Genomic DNA, 25,619 nt, shown 5'->3' with positions numbered 1-25,619 from the left:
TGCCCCAGCGAGCGAGCAAGACCAAGGCTCCAAACACCCGAGGACACCTACGAGGTCCCGCACGCTCTGGCCGTGCATTGCTGGGCTCCATTCACCCCGTTCTACCCTCCCACTCCTCCGGTCCAGGGCTGCCCGGACCCCATCCCCTCTTTAAGGCACGGTCGCCGCGCTGCCTGCCTGCCACCTAGCGGCCCCCGAGGAGCGACCCGGAGCCCTCCCCCGTCCCCCCCCGGCCTCCTGGGCCCCGTACGATGTCACACGTCCCCAACACGCCTCGGTTTCCCTGCAGGGATCAGCGACACCGCCGAGCACGGGAGGAACCTGGCAGCCTCCGCACCAAACCCCCACCTTTATTCAGTGTGTAAAAACCGTCCTACAAAGCGGAGCGACCCGGAACCTCCCTCAAATCACAGCAGAAGTCAGCTCCCACAGCACCACCCTGCAAGGGAGGATGCTGCTTCCCGCTGCTGCTGGGGAAGAGATACACGAGGCACTGCAGAGCCAGGGGGGCTGTGCACACAGCAGAGGTCCAGGGCAGCAAAAAGGCACAGGGTGAGGACCGCCATCCCTGACCCCCAGCGAGGGTATGGGGAGATGGGATCACCTCCCATGGATGTGGGAAAGGAGACGTCCCAGTGCTGGGAGCAGCCCCTGCCCACCACCCCCAGGAGGTACAACAGGAAATTCCAAAAACACAGCAAAAGTTGAGGTTGTGACGGGAGGTGTCTGAGGTAACAGCTGTCTGTGGAGACATCCCAGCGAGTACCTGGAAGGAGAAGCAGATTGAGACCAGCACCCTGGAAAAGGCTCCCACTCAGCACCAGCGCTGCACGGCAGGGCAGCACCCACCGTCACCCAGCGCCTCACCTTGCTGGGATACGAGTCACTGCTTCCTTCTCTCCTTCTTGGCAGGCACGATGGGCGCCATCTCCTCCTCAGACATGTCATCATCATCAAACTCCTCGAAGGAAGCATCATCCCTGTGCACTGGGACACAGACAGGCGGGTCACTGACCAGGAGAGGGCTCTGGGGAACCAGCACTGAGCACACGTGCTGGGAAGCACCAGGTGTGGCTCCCACGGGCTCCCTGGCTGGCACACACACTGGTACATGCCCCCTTACTCCCCCCAAGCCATTCCCCAGGTATGAACCCTTACAGATCTGGTGCCAGCCGGCGAGGTGCACGGGGCCAGAGCCCGCTGCCAGGCGGAACGTCACTGGAGGCTGCAGCTTGAAGTTGTCCAGGCTCAGCTGCAAAGGGATGGAGCTGAATTAGTGGTTAGAAGCAGGACACAGAGCTTCCCACACTCACTGGCCCGGCATCCCTCCCACCTCACCTCCACCCACTGTACCTTGTTTCTCCAGCCCCCACCATGTCATGGTTATTTACACAAATCATACAGCTCTATGCCACGAACGTTCCTTTGCATAAGCTACAGAGCTGTGTCCCCACCACCAAACACCAGCTGGAGCTCTCACCAAGGGCTGGCACGACAACTTCAGGTTTGCCACCGGCACAGAGATCTCCTGGTTCTTGTGGTTTCGCCCAATGACCTCCACCACGTTGCACTCATCCTTGGCACCATCAGTGAGACACACCTGGGGGGGATACAAGCTCCTGATGGGCACAAGCTGGACATCAGCTCCTGGGGGAGAGCACACAGAGACCCTCCCCCACCACCAGCAACTGCCCTTAGCACAGCACCCTTCCAGCTGGGACAGCTGATCCTGCAGCTGCCTCAAGAGATGGCACCTGGGCTGTATTTTCTGCTGACCAGACCCTTGCAGGCAGTTCCTGTGCTCCCAGGACAGAAGGCAATCCCCAGTGAGAGCCAAATACCTGAGCCTGGAGAGCAATGGGTGGGGAACCCAGCTGGTGGGGGGCTCCAGAAAGGTCAAATACAAGGAAATATATTCCTCTGCCCTACAGCTGGGGTGTTATACAGGCTGCCTCCTGACACCACTTTGCTTCAGCAGCTCTGTACAGTGACTGACAGCAGCAGCCCCATCCGAGCAGACAGGGCACCCCCTGGTGTAGCTGGGCCAGGGATGGGGAGTGAGCCTGGAAGCAAGGGGAGCTGAGGCTGTGGGTCTCCATGAGAGAGGGCAAGCACAGCTGGGCAAGCACAGTTTGTGTTCCTCTGTCTTACCACAGACAGGGCCAAAACATGGTCAGAGTCATCATCTTCATCCACCTGAAACGTGTAGGACTTGGTGCTGGCAGTCAGCTCACAGCCTGAAAGCAGGAGGAAAAGAAAAGCTGGAGTTAAACAGCCCTGAAATGCCACAGGGTCCACAGGGTGGAAAAGCCTGCAGCATCCCTGAGATAAACTGCACCCCCAGCTCAGTGCCCTGTGGGGACAGACCTCGGTGTCCCCAAACTATGCAGCCACAATACTGTGTGATGGGGCTGAGGGCTGAGAATAGGAGCGGGCGGGATGCAGGGCTGGGTGATGGGGACTGGCAGCAGAACTACAGACTGAGCCCTGAGACTCTTTGCCATGTGTGTCTGTGAGCTGTTATGAGAGCAAAATTATCCAACGGACCGTGGCAGGGAACACAAGGCCGGGACTCGGGGTGTGTTCGCTTATTGCGGGATGATTCACCCGTGTGAAAGCGCGGAGCTGAGCCCTGCGTGCCAGACACCGGATTCTCAAAGGAGAGAATGGGCTTCATTGAACACGGCTCTGGGAAGCGCTCCGGCCCAAAGCCCGGCCGCGTTCGGCTCAGCGGGACAAGGAACGAACGCCAGGTCCCTGCGGGGCCGCACCGCGATGGGCGGCTTGACGGTGGGGACGGCCCCAAACACGTGCGCGCCGGGAGAGCGGCCCGGCCACGTGTGGGGCTCGGCCGGCTCTGGGGGAGGGGAAGCAGGGTAGGGCCGCCCACCCGGCCCCGGCACGGGAAGAGCGGCCGGAACGAGCGGGCGGCGCACGTGGGAACGCCGGCAAACTGCCCCCGAACCCCCCTAAGGCCGCACACACGTGCCCGTGTCCCGGCCGTGTCCCGGCCACCCCAGCGCCCTCTCAGCCCCCCCCGCCGGTCACATCGTGATACTCAACGTGTCCGCGTCCCCTCCGGTCCATCCGCTGCCCCCAGCCCCTCTTATACATCCCTATCACACCGTGCGCTCCCAGCCCCCGGCCCATCCGGTACCTCTCCCCACCTTTTACCCCAACTTATTTCCCATATGTTCTCCGCCCTCCGGCCCCATTAACCCCCCGCTGCCGCTCACCGAACAGGACGCTGCCGGGGCCGTGCTGCTCCATGAGGCCGCAGTGCGGGGCGGGCAGTTCCGTGCCGAGCAGAGCCGTACCGAGCCGTACCGAGCCGTACCGAGCTGTACCGGACCGTACCGGACCGCCCCGCTCCGCCCCCGGCCCCGCCCGCCCCAGCGGGGCTGCACCACCCAGCGGCCACCGGGCGTCGCGCTGCGCTGCCCCGTGGGAGGTGGTGGAAGGGCCCGGCCCAGCTGAGCAGGGGATGTCAGACCTGGTGAAATGGCGCATTGATGGCACTGCAGCCCCACGCAATTAAAGGCGAAGGGATGTGAACCCCAGGGGGATCCTAAAGGCTTTTTTTTTCCATACACAAAATACACATCTCTTATTTACATTCACTTCTCAATTTTTATTCTATTTCTTGCATGGTCTCCAAATACACTTTTACAGGTCTTTTCCCCTCCCTCCCTCCCCCTTTTCCTGCTACAGATACTGTTGATCTAAAAACAGATTAACGAAAGTGGCATTCCAACCTTAATGAAAAGTCTTAACCATGAAAGATATGTCAACGTCTCACTTTACAATCCTAGAATGATGGCATCGGCCTGACATTCCCATAGGCTTATACAAGTAACTCTTAGAATAATAATAATAACAAAGTCATAGGAAGAGAAGACGTGGCAGCTCCTTAAAAGCCAGAAATAAGGCCACAAGCATCCTATGCTGTAATGCTGTGAATCCAGGTAACACAAGTTGACTCCATGAAGTAACAGAACAAGGAAACCTCTCCTGCTTGATAAGCCAAAGGTATCGGCTCTTTAACACACATCAAAGCTGTACAAGAACTAGTGGCACTCAGCTCTGACGTGCAAGAAACCCCACGGCCCAGCCCCGTACCTCTCTCTAAACGTGAAATGAACTTGTTTCAACTTAAATATTGTCGCTACCGCGTTAAAATAATGGTTCACATTCTGAAATGGAGGAAAAAAAACCAACCCTGCCTGTGGCTGCAGCACAAGGCTCAGCACAGCATCTCCTTACAGGCTGCAGATTGCACTGCAGCATTAATGCTGTTCACTAGAGGTTGTGTAACTTCAATGCAGCTCGTGCAAGGAACTGAACTTCCTTTGTGCACTGCTGAAATAACCCAGGGAGCAGAGGAGGATTAAGACGATGCAGGTGGAAGAAATGTGGTGCTGCAATGTTGGCCAGCTCCTCTGTGACACCAGCACTGCTGCAACTACCCATGTCACCAATGACAACGTCTCACCATCAGATCCCAACACACTGGTTCCATCACAGTGGGTAAGAACACTGAGTTTCTTGGAGCATCTATAGGCGACCATTTAAATCATGAGTACAAATGTGCTTATTGTGGCGTTTCTTCTAGAAAAGTTGTTTGATACAAATGCGCAGGACTTGAAGACCCTGACTAAGTTGAACTAGAATGAGAAGGCTTGGAAACATGGGGACTGTTCCAAGGATAGATCCCAGCTGTGGGCCAGCTCTCTCCCTCCAGCTTCCATCCACTTCTGTGCTAATACCACCACAAGTAACAGGTTGGGCAGCCCTGAACTGCTGCTTCTGTCCCAGGAGAACGATGCTACAGCCTTGAGCTGCAGGAGCCGGGCAGGAAACCAAGCGGCACCTGAAGGAAGGATCCTTGGGATCAGCGCTCCTTACCCAGGAGACTCAGTTTCCAGCCCTGGACATGAGGCACAGTTAAAAAGAAATAAGTCAGTGCTGAGGACAGATTTGCTCTCCATGGTGGTTTGACGCTATTCCAAAGTGCCGTCTTGGACCTACATCCTTTCACTTTTAAAAAGAAAAAGTTACAAAAAACCGGTAAACAAAAAGTTAGTCAGCATACGGCTACGTTTATATACACTGAAATTTACAGGTTTGTCATTAAGTGACTTCGGCCACAGACCACTGCACATTTGTCCCTACCAAAGCACAAAGCTCGAACCAATGGTCATTAGAAGTGACGATGGGTCATCGCTTTATCAACAAGCATAAAGATAGTCAAAAATAGAACTGTAACTACTTATCTTTACATTTGCTGATTGACATAAGTAATCCCTCCTGTGCCTGCAACTTCCAGTTGCTCTATGACATAGAAACAAAACTGCATCTTTACAGATACTCCCTCCTAACAGCCACTTTTCTGCTGATACTCAAACACACAACGCTGATTCAGAAGGATTCCTCCAGGAAGCTAAATAGTCCATGCAAGATTCCTTGGCACTTCACACAAGACCAGGAGAGGACCGAGATTCTCTTGTTAAAACGGTGTTTTCAGCAGCATTCTCCTCTTCCAACAAATCAGTCTGAGTGTGTGATGGGCGATTTTCGCATAGTCCCGTCTCCCAAGCTGGCTTATTGCTGCCTTTGTTCAGCTAGACCATATGAAGATCCCCACCACTACCCGCCCAGGTGTTAAGGGACTACAGCACTGGAACAGTTTGCTGTTGAGCACCTCAAAGGCTTCTTCCAAGGATAACAACATCCTTTGGAAATCCTTCCATTTTAGCGATTTCAAAACAGCCCAGCTTGCTGTAGAACTCCAGAATTCTTTTATCATCCGGCCTCACTTCACAAAAAGCCCCACGGGAGCCTGGAGAGGAAAAAGAGGGACAAAAGCAGTGAGAGAGAAATACTGTAAGAGGACAGTCGAGTACTGTGGTCCCCATCTATTTTGGCATCCAAACCCAATTAAAACATTGATTCAATTCTACAAGCAGCACAGTACCCAAAAGAGACCAGATTTATGGCAACATAGCCAACCATTCCCTAAAGGGGCTACACACTGCAGAGATCTTGTCAGCATGAACAAACCGCATCCCTCTGAAGATCTTATTTAACATAAAAGCACCGTGAAACCCTGAATGTTGGCTCAGGAAACAAGGCACTGCAGGAAGGCACCAAATTGCGCAAAGACCTGAGAACCTCAGATGTGCAGTAAGGCAGATGGCCAAGTACCTTCCTATACTGAAGGTCTGGGTAATTATTCACCAGTGTGTATTTCCACATGTAAGAAAAAGCACCACCAGCGATATGAGCATTTACATGTTGTACAAGATGGCAATGAAAGCACACGATTTTAGCAAATAGCTCCCTCAGTTCTTCCTGCTTTCTAATTTGCAGGGTTACGGCTACAGCTAAAAGCTGCCTTTAATGAAGACAGCAGCAAAAGTTAATCATAAATGACTTCTGGATGGCTGCTTACCTCAATCTACAGTGCCAGCTATGGCAGACCTAATAGGTAATTATGACACCAGGCATTGTGAGTGCAGTAAGCTTACCATTAGCCTTTAGAGAAGACAGCAGACAGGCCATCATGCTTTTGGCCACGCTCGGATCCGTCACTTTTTTGTGGATATCAATCTTTATCAACGATGGGAAGTTGGCGAGGAATGATTCTGGCAATACTTCTTGTTCTTCATGGAAGCTTAGCATTATTTTCTGCAAAGAATATGAGAATCAGATATTCAGTCACGGTTCAGCTTTTTAGTTTCATTCGTTTTCAAGGGAGGCTGCTTTGCCCACAGAGTGCACCTTTAAAAAGCACACTTTTCAACCCCACCTGACAGCCATGGATGGCTGTAGTTCCACGTTTCCTACCTTTCAGCTTACAGCAGCCAGGAAAAAAGTTGATACTGCTTATGCAGTTATCTAGACTATTTGCCCCAAAGCCAAATCTGAAATACACTAGTCAGACCTCCTGCTGGTTGCAGAATTTTAAAGCCACTACAGAGCACTGGCTCAAGTAAACAAGCTACCTAACCTTGTATAACTGAAAGCTACCATCATAACAACTGGAACTGGGGCTTCATCACACAAGGAACCTTAATGTTAGCAGGCCACAGACAGGGTTTTTTCAGGTCAAGCTCAGACACTTTACTTTCAAATCTAAAATCTGTTCTCTCCCACACTCCTTCCTTGATAGGTCAAGTCTCTGCTCAATGTTACTACTTTAGACTGGTTGAACCACTCCAGATTCAGAACCAAGCCTGGCTCTCTGGACTTTACACAGCATAATCCCCACAGTAAGCATTCAGAACTAGCCACGCTGCTATCAAGCACCAAGGCCAAGGCAAACATTACAGCATGACACTCGAAAGGCTGGATTTTTCCTTTGTGAAACAAAACACCCATTGGAGTTTAAGCCTCAAGAAGTAGTTAAGTAAACTAAGAAACAACTGAAACATGTGAGATGTCAGCATTTTGAATGAAACGCTCTAAGAAGTATGGAACAGGAGCTTATCAAATGCAAGCAGAGACAGACTATTAAGAGATAAGAGGTCTGTAAAGGAACTCTTTATTCCATGGAAGAACAAAACCCAACAAAACTTTTCCCAACTGATCTTTAATGGCCACAGGTCCTGAACAACTTACTGAATCCTCAGAACTTTTCTTTACAGTGTCAAAAGGCCAAATGGAGGAAAATCCACAGCATCTACCTCAATAGCAAGTACAAAATCTTTACACACATGTGAACTTTCCTTCAAAATACGGACCTTCCTATGCAGGTGAGAGCAATAAACTGCACAAATGTAGAAGAGTGAAGACCTACTGTAGAATTAACTTCAGCTCCACTTCAGTAACAGAAGTCAGCTATCAGGTCACATTCTCTAGCTGCACCCAATGCAGAACACACACATTTGGAAAGGACAATATTTGCTGCAAGGCTGTTTCTTTAAACCCCTTCTACACAAACACCGTAACTGGCCAGAGACCACAGACCAAATTACCATCAGGAACTGGTGACCAGGATGCCATTCTGAACCATTTACACCTATTACACCACACAAATGGTTCATAGAGTTCAAGTGAAAAAGCAACCCAGTTCTTGATGCTGTTTTCCATACTTCAACCGATGTGGCTGTCAGACCTGAACCTCACGTGCATGAGGACACTGACGTCTCACTTTGCAGAACAGAAACGGTACTTCATTCTCATCAAAATGCATTTCTCTTTAATGTTTGCTATTGATTTGAAAGCTCCTGCCACTTAGCAGTTCCAAAAAGCCTCTGTGTATTTACTGCACCAATTACTACTAAGTACACCTGGAAGATGCATTATAACACAGCTGAAGCTGACACAGTGCTGTTAGTAAAAGCAGCTGTCAGATACAGTGTTCATCATAGACAACAGAAAGTTATGAAAATCATATTACAATCATATTACATAAGCATCAGAAGAAATACAAAAGACTGCATTTGAAAGGAAGAAGAATGCAGCTCAGTGTAAAGTTCCAGTCTCATGAGTTATACCAACCTCTGCCTCAGACAACTCCTTGTCACTATTTGGTTTAGTATATTTTTCTTGCATGAAAGGGATCCAAGACATTTTGCATTTCTTAATGAAAGGAGTCACATCAACTGTTCCCAAAGCATAGCCACATATGCCATCCTCATCTTCCAAGACAAAGCAGTAATCCAGGCTGAGGGTGAGCAGACCTCCTACTAACCTGCAGAAAGAAGCAAGAAAATACAGTCAAAAGAAGGTCCCATTGAACAGGCACACACATACAGCGTCACAACGTCACCCTTTATAACCACTTCAGTCAGATCATTCATTTCTAAAACATACTTGTCTCCAATTAAGTCTGGTAAACTATGGAAAGGTTGATCAGCTCCATCAGCGTACATTTCTCTGCAGATCTTATATACAGATGCCTAGGGAGAGAGGAGAGATCTTAAGTCACAAAACTCAAAAGTGATCAACTTTGTTTTAGGGAAACTTCATTATCAGTTCCACTTCAATTTAGTACTGACAGGACTTAAGTGACACCAAACAGAAGTACACATCTCTAAGAAAGTATTAATTCTCCCCCCCCCCCCCCCCTACCCCCCCCCCTCCACCAACTACAGCTATCTCACAGTTGCCTGTCAGAAATACTGGTTATGTTCAATAGAAGGAAAAGAAAAACTGAACGTCAACTTTTGCACGTTTCTCTGATTAGAGACTAATCCTGAAGGCTGGTTCCTAAACTTTCACTGGATATCACAACAACCTCAGTAACAAGGTCAACTGCAACAAATTTAACCTGTGAAGGACTGGTACATCCTCACCCTGACATGCTTTTAGCTGCACCTCTTTAAAGAGATAACCTGTATCAGTCACATTCTAAGTTAGAAAATAAAAAGAAAGCCACATTGACTACTTCTAAGAAACCTGCTTTGGATCTGCATTAAGGCACTGAGAAGGGCTCCTTCTCAGTGAGAACACTCCTTTAGTGAGTGAGAACACTAAAGGACACACCTAGCAGATAAAGGACATATCTTCACATGACGGCTCTATCTGCCTGACTGGCTTCAGCAGCTGGGATTCATTTTAGCTGCCAGATACTTAAGTTTTAAATAAAACACATTTCAACTCTCAGCAAAAACAATCTTAAGGAACAATAATCTTGATGTCGTTTACACTACATTCATAAGGGCTACTAACTGTTGACACAGCAAGTATTCTTCTTGCCAAGATAGTATGGACCCAAGAGACATAGGGAAAAACACCCCTCTGTGATCAAAGATTAATATAAAATCCCCAGTTCCAAAGTATCAAATGCTCCAAAACAGATTTAACAATCCCTTAAAAAGGGTGGGGTGGGAGACTGCAATCATGCTGTGGGTGTAACTGTACTGCAGCACAGTACACTGTTAAATCATAGGCGGATCACTTATCCTCCATTCTCCTGTAGCTTGCATTTGTTTTCTGCAAGATACTGGAAGATCTGTTTCATTAGAGGGTGAAGGGACTCAGGAGGAAGCAGTTGCCACGAAAGGAATTACATCAATGACAAGAACAAAAAGCAGTTACCTCATCTTTGGGGAAGTAGGGTCTTATGGTGTACACCTTGGAAGTGGGCGTTAGTGGAGGCGGTTGAAAAAAGAGGTCATTTGCCCCATCGATAGGCAGCAAACGCTGTGGAAACAAAAGACTTGAAATGAGTGTGTGAACAAGATCCCAAGACTCTTGGGCGTGCAGTGCAGACTTCCAAATTAACATTTGCTACTTGCAGGCACCCCAGAAGAAGGTGGGGTTGGTAGGATTTACAAATGCAAAGACCTTACTTGAATAGAAAATATCCAATTGGTGTTTTGGAATATGCAATTGAAAAAGTACATTCAAAGCCTGCTTATCTTATCTACTTTAAAATACTTTTTACCAATCGTATCTACACTGTTTCTGTATAAGAACACAGAATGTCAGGAGGAAAGGTTTGGTCTGAAGAGGGTTAACTGGCCAGAGGAGACGCTTTATCCCAAAAGCAATGCGCTGACTCTATTTGCTGCGCGCAGAGCACCTGTGAGGGGGGAAAAGTACAGCACCTGAAAAATCCATGAACAAATTGGGATGCGGTACAAACAGGTTTTAGAACAGATTTTAGAGCATTTGCCAATTGAAATCTTTCCAATAAAATACTGCTTTATTTTGCGATACAAATGTCGGTTGCTCTCTCTCTCTTTTGCTCATGGAATTCCCATTGGTAACAAGCATGCGCGCATTGTGCAATTGCGGGCGCAGATAAAAATGCTGTGCGACCTGCAAAGAAACAATGTGAAATGTACAACTAAAGCCGCTGCGCTTCGCGTGCGCGTGGGACAGGCAGCATCTCCTTGAGAAATTACTGTAGAAATGGGAGGAAAATTATTTTAAACCAAGCTGTAAGGCTAATGGGCTTTGGACCAGAAAGCCTTCGGCAGACCAATCCTTCCAGACCTCTGATGTGTAACAAAAGGTTTCTCATAAAACAAAGAAAATGTCATTCAGTTGTGAAGTCATATTGATACCTGGAACTCTCCTGCTAGACCACCTCTAAAGGCCCAGGGTTCTTGGTCTCCACTTAAGAACTGTGCTGAAGATTGACTACGACACCCTGTTGAGATCAGATCCAAGCGGAGAACGTTACGAGAAGGGGGATTTCCTGGGTGTCTTACATGTCCAAAAAGCTAACACACACTTGTGGTAAAAGCTCTCTAACTGAGCTATAATCCAGGGCTTCAATAGAGGCTGCAATAATATTGATTTACAAAGATTTGGTGCTTGTGCACCAACCGCAATATTTCAAGTTTAGTTTCGAGTAGCAGATAAGTTTAAGAAGATGCAAGGTGACTGATATAGCACACACCTTATTCAAGACCAGACCAAAGAATGCTGCCACATACAACTACAGAAGCCTGCCAGGCTTTCTGCACATTCTTCTGTCTGTCCGCTTGTGGCAGAAGCATCGGGTTCCTCTACAAAAAGAGGACATCTTAGATGCTGCTTGACTCAATAGCTACCATTACAAATACAAGCAGCTGAAGAACAACCAAATCCCATTATCGCAGCCTCTTGATAAAAACTGGACCTTTCTGAAGTCACATTTTATTAATTAATGTTTCTACTCTTGTCAGAAAACCAGGACTGGCAATATGTACAAACAGTTTGGAGCAGTTAAGATAGCCAGGATAGCTGTATGAAACAGCATTCTTACAAGAGAATAATTAGATTTACGTAATCCAGGCCATACCTTCACAGTGCCACTGGTATTTTAATAAGCTAAGTTGTGGGTTAACTCTACTTCACATTAACTAGTATACCCTGTGTGTCACAGGTAATACTAGCTCTGCTTCTTTAGCATCTCACTTTTTCCTCTTCAGGCGCATGAGAGGCATCAGGGCTCCTACTGATCGGTCACAGGAGACCCATCAATGTTCTTAGCTTTGGAGTAAAAAACAGCTTTCATTAGCCATTTGACTTTTTACACTGCCGCATTAGCAAGATGCCACGGCCTTCAATAACTAACATAACGACAGCTGTTAGGAGGAAAATAAAAGTGCAGGATCTGGAATGGAGATTACCTGCCTGGTTTTCTGACAAGACGAGCAGCGCAAATATTCTTTTCCTTTTGTAGACAGCAGTCTAACTCCTGTTCAAGTAACAGTCCCAGATCAGTACAGACACGTGTGTTGTGCTAGTCAGAGAGTCCCAAAGAGTGCCAAGTCTGACATTCATTAGAATTTAGGAATATGTGTTCAATGCAAACTACCCTAAGCACAGTAAATATCAGAAGTGATCCAAAAGTATCAGAATTTGAATTTGGCCAGCTCCCACACTTTAGTATTCTCACAAAAATATACTCTTCTCATGGCAATTTAGTCATTAACTTGGAAGACAACATCTGTCTCTCCTTTGAGACTACAACTTAACTAGCACTCCCAATTATTACAGTAAAGAGCTGTGTGAATGAAGAGCTGTATAAACAAAAAACATAGTTAATGCCTTAATCGCTGCGCAAATGTGACTTCAGTTCATGCCTATCACACATCTAATCTATCTGAGCTGCCTCACAGACAAAACCTGTCCATTTTAATTAATTAATGACGACGCGCTGTGAACATCTGGCGCTGTCCATCCAATAGCAGTAGAAACTTGTGCTGAAGATTCTCCCATCTGTACACAATGGGGAAGAAGACAATAAAAGTCATTAGTAATCCATAGTACTGTACAGCCACACTAATTTAAGGGACTGAATGCTAGCTGGACTTAGGAGGAGAGGTGAAAATGAACATTCAGCGGACCATTGAGCACACCATGAAAGCTAATTGGTTTGGATTTGGGCTTACCTGGCTTTACGTATGTTTATACTTGTGATAAAACACAAGCAAAGGACAAAAACATCTCCTCTCACAGAAGCACTGTCAGTTTAAGACCAATCAGCAGTGAACACCCAACACCTACAGTGAATTTTTCAACTCTCTAATGCCAGACATGGTACTGGAAAGAACAAGGTCTAAGAGAGTTGGTATCTATAAACATTTCATTTTTGAAGGCAATTCTGAAGTATTTGATGCATTTAAAGACTTGAAACCAAATCTACAGGGACATAGGGAAACTGGAAACAATTTCATTTGTTTCATTCATTCATAAGGGAATGCAACGGGTAGCTAATGAAGTCATAACGTAAGCTGGGCCCTCGATGCTTTGAGGTCATAAGAAACTGTGTTCTTTTTACACAGAGTGGGTCTAGACTTTTAAACAGACTAAGTTCTCAAAAAGAGAGCATTCCTTCTAGTTAAATGTCAACATACAGCAAGGATAGTAAAGCTGGGGGAGTGGTGTTACACTAGTCTTAAAACCATACACACTGAAGTTTTCTGCAGCATTAGGCAGAGATATTAACGCAATACAATTCTGCCAAGCTCTCCTCTGTACTTTACATAAGGTAGTCCTAAAAGCTCATCTTTGTTATTCTCCATACCTGTAAGGATCACACCCACAGGAAGTTTTTAAGTAGGGCCTGACTTGATGACTTAACCAGTCTTCTGTGTCCCTACTTAAAACAGTCAGTATTTAGAACTAAGATTTAACAGTCCAAACACCTGCATTTGACCAAGGTCGTGCAATGGTTTACCACTGTGAGGCTTGTGACAGCTACAAAACGTGTGACAAGAGACCATCAGCTTTGCTGCCTGCTGTGTACGTCAAGCAAGTCCACAGCAAATTCCTTACAGCTGGATTGAAACCTGAAAGTGAAATGAGGTCACTAGAATTACCCAGGCCATGCTGGTGCTATCTGCCAACTTTGGAACCCTCAGAAATCTTTCAGGAAAAAAATAAAACTAGAACAAAAAGTGTTTCCAGATGAGCTTCCATCTCAGACCAAATCAGTCTAGGGAACTCCATAATTTCCACTCTCTGCCAGAAAATAATTAAAAAACAACAAAAAAAGCAATTTGGAAAGTGTTTCGAGAAAATAATTTTGCACCAGAATAGCCTTACGCTAAAGCTCGCATGCGCACAGGGCTGGGAGGATCAGCTTCCTATTGGCCAAGCCCATTTAAAGGTCACTTCTGGAATTGTTCTGTTGAAGACAGCAACAGTGTTATCAAGACAGAGCAAGCAACAGGTGGCTGATGTGGTCACATTTCATAGTGTCATTTCCAATCACATACCAGGGTACCCAAGGAGTTGTGGGGCTTAGTCCAGTGTGCATTCAGTCAAGAATAAGCTAAAGTCAACACTTACGTGTCAGATGAGATTCAAGTTTCATTAGCCCAAGAAGAAAAATCAAGGTCTCCAAAACATCCAGCAGACATCACTTAAATCCCAAAGCAAATTCACAGCAAGCACTGATTCACATAGTGAGATAAGAAAACCTTTAAAACAGGGTCAAACCTGACCCTATGTCCAAGAGCACGTATTTACATAATGCTTTGTTTTCCCCGTGGGCTAATTAAAAACACAAAAAAGATACTCTGTCTGGGATTATAATGGCTCCCAATGCACCTACCTAACCATTGCACAAAAGATTTCACCATTGACATAATACTCTTGATATCCCAGACGTAGGAGTACATATCATAAAGGATTGTTCTGTTGGCACAATTGGAGAGGCGGGTGAACATTCCCATCACCAAGCTGCACATCTCTTCAAACTTAGCTGCTCGGTTTCGCCATTCTTCTATCTATGGATGGAGGGAAAAGATCCACAAGATCAAACACTGCTTTCTAAGGAAAACAAGTACTCTAAATAGGAAGGATGGTCACACAATTCCATACGTGGAACCACTGCACCACATGGGATTCACAAGTTTCTACTGCCCTTAGAAGCAAAGCCAGTACAGAGATCACTGTTCAAATGCAGATACTCCAGTAAATTACAGTACTTATTAAAGTATAGTCAATTCCACTGGATGAACAAAAGCTATTGTCACCTGTGGTTAAGTTACATGCTACCCTTCAGCTTCTAGGAAACCTAACATCCATCTCTATTTCAGAAAACAGGCAACATTGCTCAGGATTCTGATTTAAAAGGAGAGAAACAAGCTTAAGTCACACTCACTTTTTCAGCATCCTTTCCTTTGCAGTTAACGCTGACAACACTGCTATTTGCTCTAAGCCACTGGAATTCTCTCAGCATCTGTGCACCTTTGGGCCCATGTTCATATGGGAGATAAAACAAGTCAGCAAGAAGCTGCAAGTCCTCTAAAGTCACTGGTTCTACTGCGTAGAGTGGTTTTTCATTTGGCCCAGGCAGAAACTGTTCTTTGTTAATCTGTTCGTCAGTCTGCATAGGGGCAATGTCACTACCAGAGTCCTCCTGCATAGACATCTCCGGGGACTTTGATTCAGCTATGCTCTCCTTATCAGTATCCATTGGCTTCAACTCCTCCGTCATCTTCGCTTCAGCAATATCTGTCAATATCTGGTTAGAATTCTTATCCGCATCATCTTGTTTCTCTACAACCATGTCCATCGGCTCCTCATCAGATTGCTTCTTCTCTTCCTCCTTTACCAAGGCTGGTGACTCGCTGCTCAGCGCTGCACCTTGACTCATGATGGGCTCCTGGTAAACCGTGGTGACCACAGTTGCTGCGTTTAAAGACGACGGTGCCACCAGAGGCCCCACATCCCCTACAGCAGTTTTAGCTCCGCTGTGGGCCACTTGCCTACCTGAGGATAAGAAGAAACAAATTTAAAATTTTCAATATCAGCCAACAAACATTCCAATCAGCAACTTCTGCAAATCACGGATGATTCTGTTGTCATGGCAGCCAATTATGTATAGCTTCCTTCTTGTGCTTTGCCTGTTCACATCTGTCACTGTAATTCTAACTATGAACTCCACATTTTTGCAAGCTTCTCTTTCAGATAACCAGTAAGCAAAGATTGGGAGCTCAAAAAATGAGTTAACATGCACTGCCAGCAATATTTCTGACTACAATAACAGCTTAAAAAGCTTTTCAAGTTAACTTTTGCCCCTCTGCATCAGCTGACTTCTTATTCCTATTCAGAGTAGACTTTAAAATAAAAGGACAGAAGTTTAAATACTTCAATCACAAGAACGTCTCTAACCTGGGGAAAAGAGATATTCAAGACCCTAATGGAAAAGGTCTTAAGCAATTTGTCCTAACCAGCCCTAACTGAGCAGAGGACTTGGCTAAGGTGATCTTCAGAGATCCCCTTCCAACCCAAATGATTCTGAGAAAGGATTCTGTGAAAGTGACACTGCTACTCCTCATCCAATGTTTCTGCCACAGCTGAGTTTTAGAGAGATCTGAAACGCTACAGTAGTTCCAAAGGATAACTAGACAGAGCAGAGCTAGGAGTCAGGAGAAGAGATTCTTCCATTCCACCAACAGCTATAAGAAAAGGCCACTCCGACCACCCAAAACCCATGTTTGAGAGAAACAGATTTTACCTCCGATCTCAAGCTCCCAGTGCTACAAGAGGAAAGGTGTACAATGCTGTAGGGAACCCAACTGGTTTCTGTAGACAGAAACTCAGAAAAACAAAGCCAGCTGAAAACAACTGGAAGAACATGGACTCTTCTGGGGCAGTATAGTTTTTGGCAGTAATTTAACACCCCCTTAAAAAAAATTTCTTCCTATTCTCTCAGGTCCCACAGAAATCTAATAACAACTGCTGGGGCTGACAAGATTCAGACTCTTTCCTGTCTTAGATCAGAAATGCCAGAGGATCATCCTGCTTTGAGAGGGTGCTTCTGCTGATCAGCTGGGTCACTAAAGGCACACTGCAGAATATCAAGCACTCTTTATTAGAGTTTCCCAAGTAAGTAAGGTAGTAAGTACTTCTACAGACTTCCAAGGATCTGTAAAATAGTTTTAATCTAAGTGTAAGTACTGAATTACTGAAATGTAATCACATTTTCCTACCAACCCCAGAATGATACCAAACCAAGCTCACTGCTGTATTGCTGAGGTACTCCAAACTCCTGAAGCCATTCAGTTAAGGCCAACTTCAAGGCCATTTGTGGGCTGTAGAGAACATCTGTTTCAATATCTTCATCGCTCCCTTCATTTTCCAGTTTAATCTGGATAGAAACCGTACTGTCTTCAGTATCAGCTACAAAGAGAAATTTATAAAAAGTCACATAAGTTTCATCTAATATAAAGAGATATTTTAGACAAGGTACTCAAGAATTCTGTCTTATTTCACAAAGAAGGACAAAAAATTAAAACCTAATTGGACAAAACTAAAAGCTATAGTCATTATCAACATCAGCACACAAGCAGTACAGAGAAATTAAATGTTATGATATTCAGAGTTATTATTCTGACCTGACCTGCTCCAACCCCAATGTAACCAAATCCACGGATACATGTGTCAAATACAAACCACAAAACTGTTTCTATTGATATTCCGAGATGTATCTGTAGCACATGCTATTAGACTTACATGTATCCGTGGTCGCACAGAAGATTACTTTCAGTAAATAATCTGGATGCTTGTTATTTTTTCAGTAACTATCCTTTACTTCCAGGACAGAAAATGCTGTGTGTCTTAAAAATAAATTGTAACAAATATCTAGACTAATTAAAAAACAAATAAGCCATGAAAAATCAGTGTAAGTTACATAGTTAAACACATACCCTAGCAAAGAGGTAATCATACTTACTCATCACCACATCTTTTCTCACTCCATTCATGTTAGACTTGTACCAGGTCGCAAGTGTGTGAATAGCAACATAATTGGCTTCAAATTCACAGTTTGGATTGGTCAGAACTCCCTTTAGTCGAGGGATGAGCTCAGTTGACCGTCCTTTGTAGGGACCAAGAAAAAGCCTCTTCTGATCATAATCATTAGCATGAATGTTGTCCCATATAACTGGTGCTCTCCTGATGATCTTAGAAACTTCTTCAATGGACTCCACGGGAATGTCTTTGGATACAACTTTCGGACCTAAGAGTGAAATGAGACCATCAGAGCGCTTTGCATATGCATGAGGATTCACACTCCTCAGGTCAAATACCTGGATGTGTGTGGGGTTTTTTTTGCCTTTTATTTCTTACTAAATACTTATGATAAATTACTTTACAACACTAACACTGAATTAAAAAAATAAAATAAAATGCTACTTTACCTGTCCATAACACATCAATGCCAGGAAGCAGTTTTTCTCCTACAGTTCGCAAATACGGAGACTGAGCAACATTTGGGTAACAGAAAGTTCCACAGTATTCTGCAAAGGACAGAAAGATGTACAGATATGACAACATACCATCACCTGATTAGAGAATCCTGAAAGTTAACCTCAAAATCCCCAGTCGTCTGAATTAGAAGGGCATTACATAATGACACTTAGCAAAACATCAGAAATCAAGAGCACAGCATTTATTTGACATTGGTCAAATGTCAAAAATTTGGAAGAAAATAGAAGCCCAGGTTACTGCACACAATATGTAAGAGCATTAGACAGCATTAGACTAAGTATAGAGTGCAAATAACCAAAAATCTTAAAAACAGAGCATATGATTTGTTAAAAGAAGTCTGCAACAGAACCAGAATTATTACAGACAAGGGATAAATAAAGTAGTTAACAATGGTAACACTGCTACCAGATGAAGTTCTCATTCTAACAACCCACACCAACAAACACAGCAATACTGTCTCCATTACAATGAAGCACTCTTACAAGTGTTAGGTGAAGCTTAGAATTAAAAAAAAAAAAACAAAAAGACAGCACAAAGCAATGATTGACCTTAAGAGTCATCTGGTATTTCAGATTTTCAACAAAGGCAACTCCACGATAATTAGTAACCTTACTAAAACCAGGTGCCATTGAAAGAAGAGAGCACAGGAAGTGCAATATCTCCATTTTAAGAAAACTCTAGGAACCTAATAGCTAGCCCAGACTTTGCTACAAATCAAACTCAAGTCCTTATTTAATCTAATTTTTTGTTCTTGAACCATTCCATCAAGTTGCTTCTTTGCTTGGCAATAACTTGTCAGAGATGCACAGGTTTGGCAAAACTTCTACATATAAATTACTTGAACCTTTCTTTATTCTTCAAATGACCCCCAAAATACTGCCTAAAGAGGCAATAAGATATTAAATCAACTTTTCAAACAATAAGATAGTGGGTCCTATTGTTTAAGGCTGAACTAAAGGATTCATCTTGCTTTACCTGTAGGACAGAAAAGGAATGTGTCCGGTTCTCCTAGATATTGGTAAATTTCATTTGTTATAGATACTTGAGCATGAGCAAAGGAACTAAACACTTCTTTGTCTGCTGCACACATGTTGTGGTCAATATCATCAAACAGCAGGGCAAACGATCTGCAGCCAAACTGGGAAACCTAACACAAGAAACAAGAGTGAAAGTTATTATTTTTTTTTTAAACAAATTGTATCATTTTCAAGATCTAAACTATCTTTGCAACAGGATAAAACATTTTAACAATTAGGGAAAAGTACTGGAGTATTGTTCAGATTATAAACTTGTAAGAAGGAAAAGCTAGGAGAACAGGAGAGAGAAGGTAGGTAAGACAACACAGGACTGTTATCTATTCTCAGTGAGCATTTATCTCTGATCCATTGCTTTGCTTTCCTCAAAGCTACTTCTAAAGACCTTCTATCTGTTCCAGTTCCTACAACAAAGTTAACTTCACTGGACAGACAGCTGAGAAAGAGTTAACTAATGCTGTAACAGCATCGGACAAAGGAAAGCAGTTAATTATGGGAACAAAAAAGATGTACATGTGTCAGATCTACCACCAAAAGATTTGTTGTGGACAAGGGCTCTCATGTTGGAAATGCATCTTAGCATCAAGGTACTAAAATACCGTCAGGACAACATTCCAAGAACAGCCTTCCAAATCTGATAGCAGGTATATATTTTTTTAACCTAGATGATCAGTGGTCACTTCTGCAATACAACATTAACATATCCATTCAAACTGTTCACCAAGGCACCCTAGTAAAGTAAGCAACTAGTAAAGTATGCAAGAGCAAGCATGGTACTGAAGTTTTTTAAGTTAAGTAGGACCACAGCTGCAGGAAGCTCACATCATATTTACCTGGTCCAGCTTGCGCTTCAGTGTGGATACTTCTTTGGGATTTGAGAAAGTGATGTCAAGTCCAGGTGAGATTGCATAGATGAACTCTATTTCATGCTCACGTGCTGCTGATATTAGAGTCATCAGCTGCTCTGGAAATTAAATTCAAGTATTTCAGAAGGATTCAACAAGAAACAGCTTCATAACTATACATAAATAATGAACTGTAGATGGCTGTGTTGTCATAACAATAATAAATCAAGGGATTTGCTCAAATTCTTAAAAAAAAACTATCTCAGTGACAAATAAGGATGAAGTCTGTTGTTACAGCATCTGCATCAACAGTTCTAGAACTGCTACCCATTTTTTCAACACCTGTCACGCACACAGAGACAATTCCATGTAGGACACAGCTACCTCACTACTCATACTACACGTCACTGCAGCTTGCTGCACATTAAAGGGTTCTTTTTAAATATCGCAGGACAGAAGTAGTCACTTTAAGAAACAAACTATTTAATCTTACATACAATGAAGAAAAGTAGTTTGAGAACATCTAATAGTATCTGTTATTATTTGAAGTTCCCTCACAGTACCCTCTAAATTATACTTCTGTGGTGATTCACAGTGACATCCAACAAAGATTATTTAACTTCAAGTGGATATCACTTTTTCTCTCACTCAAGGAAAACAATAATCCCCAAAAAGCCAGTAAGACAGTGCAGAACCTGTATAAGTCAGAGGATAGAAAGCCTTGCATCACCTTTTACACAGCCCTTTCATGTCCTGACTAGCCATAAGCTGCTTTTCTAACCTGTGCTCACATAAAAGGCCAATTATTATTTTTTTCCCCTCCCTTTATTTTTTTTTAATGAAGCAAATCCTTCTGCTCCACCACACGGCTCAGGGGATCATGAGCCTGAGGAAGGAACACTTCTAAACAACCTTTCCCAGGGACAGGAGTGGGAAGAAGTAATTTTAATCAGACAAAGCCTTAAAAGCAATTTTAGAGGTTATCCACAATTATAGTAAGAAGAAGCAAATCCGTGCTTGTACTAAAACTCCCTTAAATACACCTGCAGGGTATTAAGAACAGGCCTTAACACATATTTGGAACTGGCTGCTGTGATTATATACACAAGTGCGCAGAGCAATGAGCAATCCAGTTGAACAAATCATAGGTACAACCTGGGTTGAAAAGAACCACAATGATCATCAAGTTTCAACCCCTTGCTGTGTGCAGGGTCACCAGCCACCAGACCAGGCTGCCCAGAGCCACAGCCTGGCCTTGAATGCCTCCAGGGATGGGGCATCCACAACCTCCTTGGGCAACCTGTTCCAGTGAGTCACCACCCTCTGTGTGAAAAACCTCCTCCTAATGTCTCCTAAATCTACTCACCAAAAGTGCTGAGTGGAAATAGAAATGATTACCTGCTTCTTCCACAGAGTACATCTCCCGCCAGAACATCCTGTGCTTGTAGTCATCCTTTGGAGCATACAGGTATGTATTCAGTCCCCACTTCTGAAGCCTATGAGCACAGAATGAAAGCCTTAATTGCAAGAGCAGACTACAGGTTCAGAAATCCTATGTTTTGTTTGGCTGGTGTTTTTTCTTTACAACCCTTCGTTGAAGATTGCGTTATACCATCAAGCACACACTTGATATGGGACAGATTTGGTTTAAGAGGGACGGGACTGTGAACATGCATCTCCAGAATACAGATAGCATGTAAAAGGTGGCTCTAGGTTAAGCCTGAAAAGAATTTCTGTTCTAAGTGGAAAATCATGATGACATTACAGTGGAATGCGCTGCAGAAAGAGGAAGCATGACTTGCCTTCTAAAAAGTTCTTTCCTCTGCTCCATAACCCAAGGTCTTCCATAAAAGCCTACAGGAAACAAGATTAAAGTTATCCAGTTAGATGTTAATAACTCCTGTTCCACGAAACATAGTATTACAACCAACCGTTCTCTCATGTCCTTCCTCTAGCAATAAGCTAATTCTACTACCTTCATCATGAAGTTTCCCAAAGCAGAAAGAAAAAAACTGTAAGAAGTAAGAAATCTTGAGTATTTTGTTGACTTAATTACCCCAATTAACAGGTTTCTTGTCAAAATTAACTCAGTTGATCCCTGAGGTCACTTACTGCTACATCTATTCTAACAGATTCCGGGTTTAATTCTACTCCTTCCATTCCAAAAACATCTCACTTGCATTAAAATAGAGCATGATTTTTGAAGTAAATTCACTCAGGCCTCTGTGCAAACTGCCCAACCAGAAGCAGGCACTTCAAACAAAGCTTCAGCCTGGCACAGCCTGTGCACAGACTGAGGACTAGAAGGACACCAACCAAATCAGCACATATTTTCATCCACTCAGTGATGAACGACACTCCTAACACCCAAAGCTCCCAAATTCCCACAGGACAACACCTCAAAATGTGACCAACATCTTCATTTTCAGAGCTGTTCACCACTGGAAACACCTGTTCTTAAAGAAGCCAGAAATGCCTTCCTACAGCCTGTCACAGTGAACGTAATTCAATCATTCTCTACGTATTCACAAGTATTTCATTCACCCGTTAAGTGATCAAAGAACATCTTCAGAAGTTTAAAGCAGCCTGGAGCTTTCAGAATGACTGGCCTAAGACTAACTGGCACCACAAGTGGAAAAGCAGAGTAACTGCTGCTTCTCATTGGAACTGTGAGGTGACGGATTGAGGATGGTGTAATAGAGGAACAAATGAGAGAACAGCTGCAATGCGTAAATGCCCCTGAGACTGTTTCACCCAGAAAAAATTCCTTTTTTTCACTAGTTCTTAACGCTGACTAACACTAGTCCGAGGAAGATCAGCAGCTCACAAACAGAACACGTTAACTGCAGTAACCCCTCAATACCACCTACATAAGTGTTCAGAACACTTGTACTTTACCAGCAATGCTCCTGCTTCAGACTTAGCAACCAGCAGCAAAAAAAGAAAGACATGGAGAACAAGACAAGCGGATTAAAGAGAAAACAGAAGAGAACGTGCTAATCAGAACTGATACAGCACCCTTCCATCTGTCACCGCGTTTCTTATATTACTGATGTCATCAGCTGATGACTATCCTTGGATCTCTACTGAACTAAAATTGACCTGGTTTTGTATTACTCCCTCAAGACTGTGTGTCTAAAGTCACGAGATTCATATGAAGCCAAGGATTCAGATCCCGGCTGCCACACTCTCCACCATCAAAATCCAGGCTGGCTGCCCTGGAGGATGAGCAGCATCACCGTGCATTCCACAGCTTACATCCTGTTACTCTCAAAATGGAGCACTGATGGACTGTAAGTTGTTCACATTCTTTGAGTGCATTCCCTGTATACTTGCCTGACACCTCACTCATTTTTACCTCCTCTTCCCACAAAACACCCGGACTCTGCTGTTCACTGCTTCAATTATACGGTATCTCCAGGCTGTGTTAGCTGCCGCACTATGGATGTATTTATCTTTGCTTCTGGAGTTAACCAGTTTTTCTCTTAAGCCAATAATTCTCACGTTACTACAGAGGCTGCTATTTCCTCCTGCTCCCACTTCCCTCAGCCAACACAACTGCTGCTTTGTTTTTACACTCCCTTATTCCTTCTGTACACAGTTAAAGCTTAACAGATAACTCCCAGCTAATATTAGACTGCTTCACTGGGCAGGAGCCATTTTCTTGCTTTCTTTTACAACGCAGCCAAGAACACCTATATTTATAGCAGCTGCTTCAAAATATATATTCAAACGAGACCTATAATGTCATTAAAACAGCTCCCAAACATGGTGATGGTGTACACACAGTGCTTTGACACAGTACTGCATGGGAAGGTGGTGCTGTGCTCCAGGTGTATCATTCAGGAGTGTGAGGAGAAATCATGCAGTTACAATCTTTATTTCTGCCCACTACTACCTGTCTATTTCTATTCTATACTACCTGTCTTCAAAGGATATTTCTCCATAGAGAAACGTTTAATAACCTGCCCATCCAACTCCACACTGACTATATTTAAGCCCCAGCAATGCCACAAAGGAAAGGCACAAACTAGCCCTTACACACAGTGATGGATGCTGGAACCCAATGCTCTGTTTAAGATATGAACAAAAGCCGTTCTGCAAGCAGGGCAGATATTGACTTTGATAAACTGCCCATTTCGCTTCTCATCTGTTAACGCTTTTGTTCCCCTCCTGGAGAGTCATTATAGGTACCAAAATAACAGCACTCCACCGAATGTAGAGCTATTCCAAGGCAGCTAATTAAGTAGGGAACAAAAACACTTTTCTCGCTGGCTTTCAACCATCTACTTCAACCAATTCAGCAAAAACACACATAAATTCTGTAGTTACCGCGGAACAGAAAAACAGCCCTTCTCTTCTGAAGCTTCTGGAACGACTTAAAACCTTTGAATAGAACCTCCACAACAAATTATGTAAAAGAAACACTCTATAACGCTGTTAAAACGTTAACACTGCAGGACTGAAGGAGCATCTGATATTAATCGCATAACAGATGTCTCTGCAATCACCTATTCCCTACCCTGGTAACCAAACCTCAGCCCCCCCGGCGTGCGTCCAGCTGGGATAACCGCACGGGAGCGCTTCCCTCCCTCCTCCCCCTTTTAACACGTAGCAGCAGCCGCGCCGCCCCGGCCTCCCTTAGGAATCCTCGGCCCGCAGTGGGTGCCAGCCCCACCGAGCAGCTGCCAGGCCAGGCCGCTCCCCGCCCCCAGCTCAGGGCCTAGGGAGGAGATGGGGCCCTGCTCCCCGCAACCCCCCCAACAAACGGCCCCGGGGATGTCGGCCCCCCCATCAGCTCTCACCTTCCACCACACCGCAGAGGAAGCGGCGGGATCCCAGCGCCGTCTCCGTCTCCGTGTCGGTTTCTTCACCCCCCGGGACGGGCCCCGTGGCGGCTCCCGAGGGTTCCAAGGGAGCTCCGGGCACGGCGGCCGGGTTGGGGCTGCCCTGGGGCTCGTCCAACGCCGCCTGCCCGTCCTTGTGCGCCATCCTGCCGCCCGCCGCCAGGACCGCGCTGTGTCCGGGCCGAGCCCTCCTCCCCGCAGCCCTTTGTCGCCGCCGCCGCTTCCTGTTTACGGGGCCCTGCGCCTGCGCGGCCAACCGGCCCCAACCGGTCCTCAGCGCTCCGCCCGCAGCTCGTTGAGGAACCGAAGCGCCGCCCGCGGGGCCGGGGGAAACCGGGAACGGGCAGACGGAGCGCGGCCCGAAGGCTCAACCCACCGGGAACAACAACGGGCAGAGCGGAGCGAGACACAGCGGGGAACTGGCGGGCTGAGGGGAGAGCCCGCCTACCGCGCATGCGCCGAAGGTGGAAAAGAGCGCAGTGCGCACGCTCAACAGGCGGGCGGGGGGAGGGGCGAGGCCGCGGCAGCACACTGCGCATGCGCGGGCGGCTGGAGCGTGCTTAATGCGCGTGCGCGACAGGCCCCGGGGGAGGGGAGAGGCGGCAGCGGGGCAGCGCGCATGCGCATGGTGGCAGATGGCGCATGCGCAGTGCGCTTTGTGTAGGGAAGCGGCGCGGAAGTCCAGTGTTTACTTCGGGTGTGCGCATGCGCACAGTGACGACCCG

General features: G+C 45.4%; 2 protein-coding genes across 2 annotated transcripts; both read right to left on the bottom strand.

Moving 5' to 3' along the window:
* Positions 1-309: 309 nt before the first annotated feature.
* NPM3 (nucleophosmin/nucleoplasmin 3) lies at positions 310-3,525 on the bottom strand. The gene is made up of 6 exons (XM_015866971.1): positions 3,237-3,525; positions 2,152-2,237; positions 1,481-1,600; positions 1,159-1,252; positions 868-987; positions 310-766 (listed from the first exon to the last, which is right to left on the bottom strand). Exons 1-5 carry the CDS (start codon positions 3,508-3,510, stop codon positions 884-886), a joined length of 678 nt encoding a protein of 225 aa, XP_015722457.1. The 5' UTR covers positions 3,511-3,525; the 3' UTR covers positions 310-766; positions 868-883.
* Positions 3,526-4,118: 593 nt separating this feature from the next.
* OGA (O-GlcNAcase) lies at positions 4,119-25,350 on the bottom strand. Its single transcript, XM_015866953.2, has 16 exons — positions 24,853-25,350; positions 21,850-21,901; positions 21,446-21,543; positions 20,036-20,166; positions 19,144-19,315; positions 18,099-18,197; positions 17,633-17,917; positions 16,921-17,079; positions 15,056-15,666; positions 14,504-14,678; positions 11,019-11,104; positions 10,045-10,149; positions 8,818-8,903; positions 8,503-8,695; positions 6,528-6,687; positions 4,119-5,839 (listed from the first exon to the last, which is right to left on the bottom strand). Exons 1-16 carry the CDS (start codon positions 25,037-25,039, stop codon positions 5,703-5,705), a joined length of 2,736 nt encoding a protein of 911 aa, XP_015722439.1. The 5' UTR covers positions 25,040-25,350; the 3' UTR covers positions 4,119-5,702.
* Positions 25,351-25,619: the final 269 nt, after the last annotated feature.

The sequence above is a fragment of the Coturnix japonica genome, chromosome 6 (assembly GCF_001577835.2).
Source record: "Coturnix japonica isolate 7356 chromosome 6, Coturnix japonica 2.1, whole genome shotgun sequence".
NCBI classification, from domain to species: domain Eukaryota; kingdom Metazoa; phylum Chordata; class Aves; order Galliformes; family Phasianidae; genus Coturnix; species Coturnix japonica.
Note: the sequence above shows the minus strand (reverse complement) of the source record. Positions and strands in the feature narration are given on the sequence as shown.

Coding starts and splice junctions, on each gene's coding strand:
- OGA (XM_015866953.2), bottom strand. CDS start 25,039: ATGGCGCACAAGGACGGGCAGGCGGCGTTGGACGAGCCCCAGGGCAGC. Junction 21,902..24,852: donor CCTCTGCGGTGTGGTGGAAG/GTGAGAGCTGAT, acceptor TGTTTCCTGTAG/GCTTTTATGGAAGACCTTGG. Junction 11,105..14,503: donor ATCTTTTGTGCAATGGTTAG/GTAGGTGCATTG, acceptor TGATCTCAACAG/GGTGTCGTAGTCAATCTTCA.
- NPM3 (XM_015866971.1), bottom strand. CDS start 3,510: ATGCGCCATTTCACCAGGTCTGACATCCCCTGCTCAGCTGGGCCGGGC. Junction 1,601..2,151: donor ATGTTTTGGCCCTGTCTGTG/GTAAGACAGAGG, acceptor TATCCCCCCCAG/GTGTGTCTCACTGATGGTGC. Junction 988..1,158: donor CGCCGGCTGGCACCAGATCT/GTAAGGGTTCAT, acceptor TCTGTGTCCCAG/TGCACAGGGATGATGCTTCC.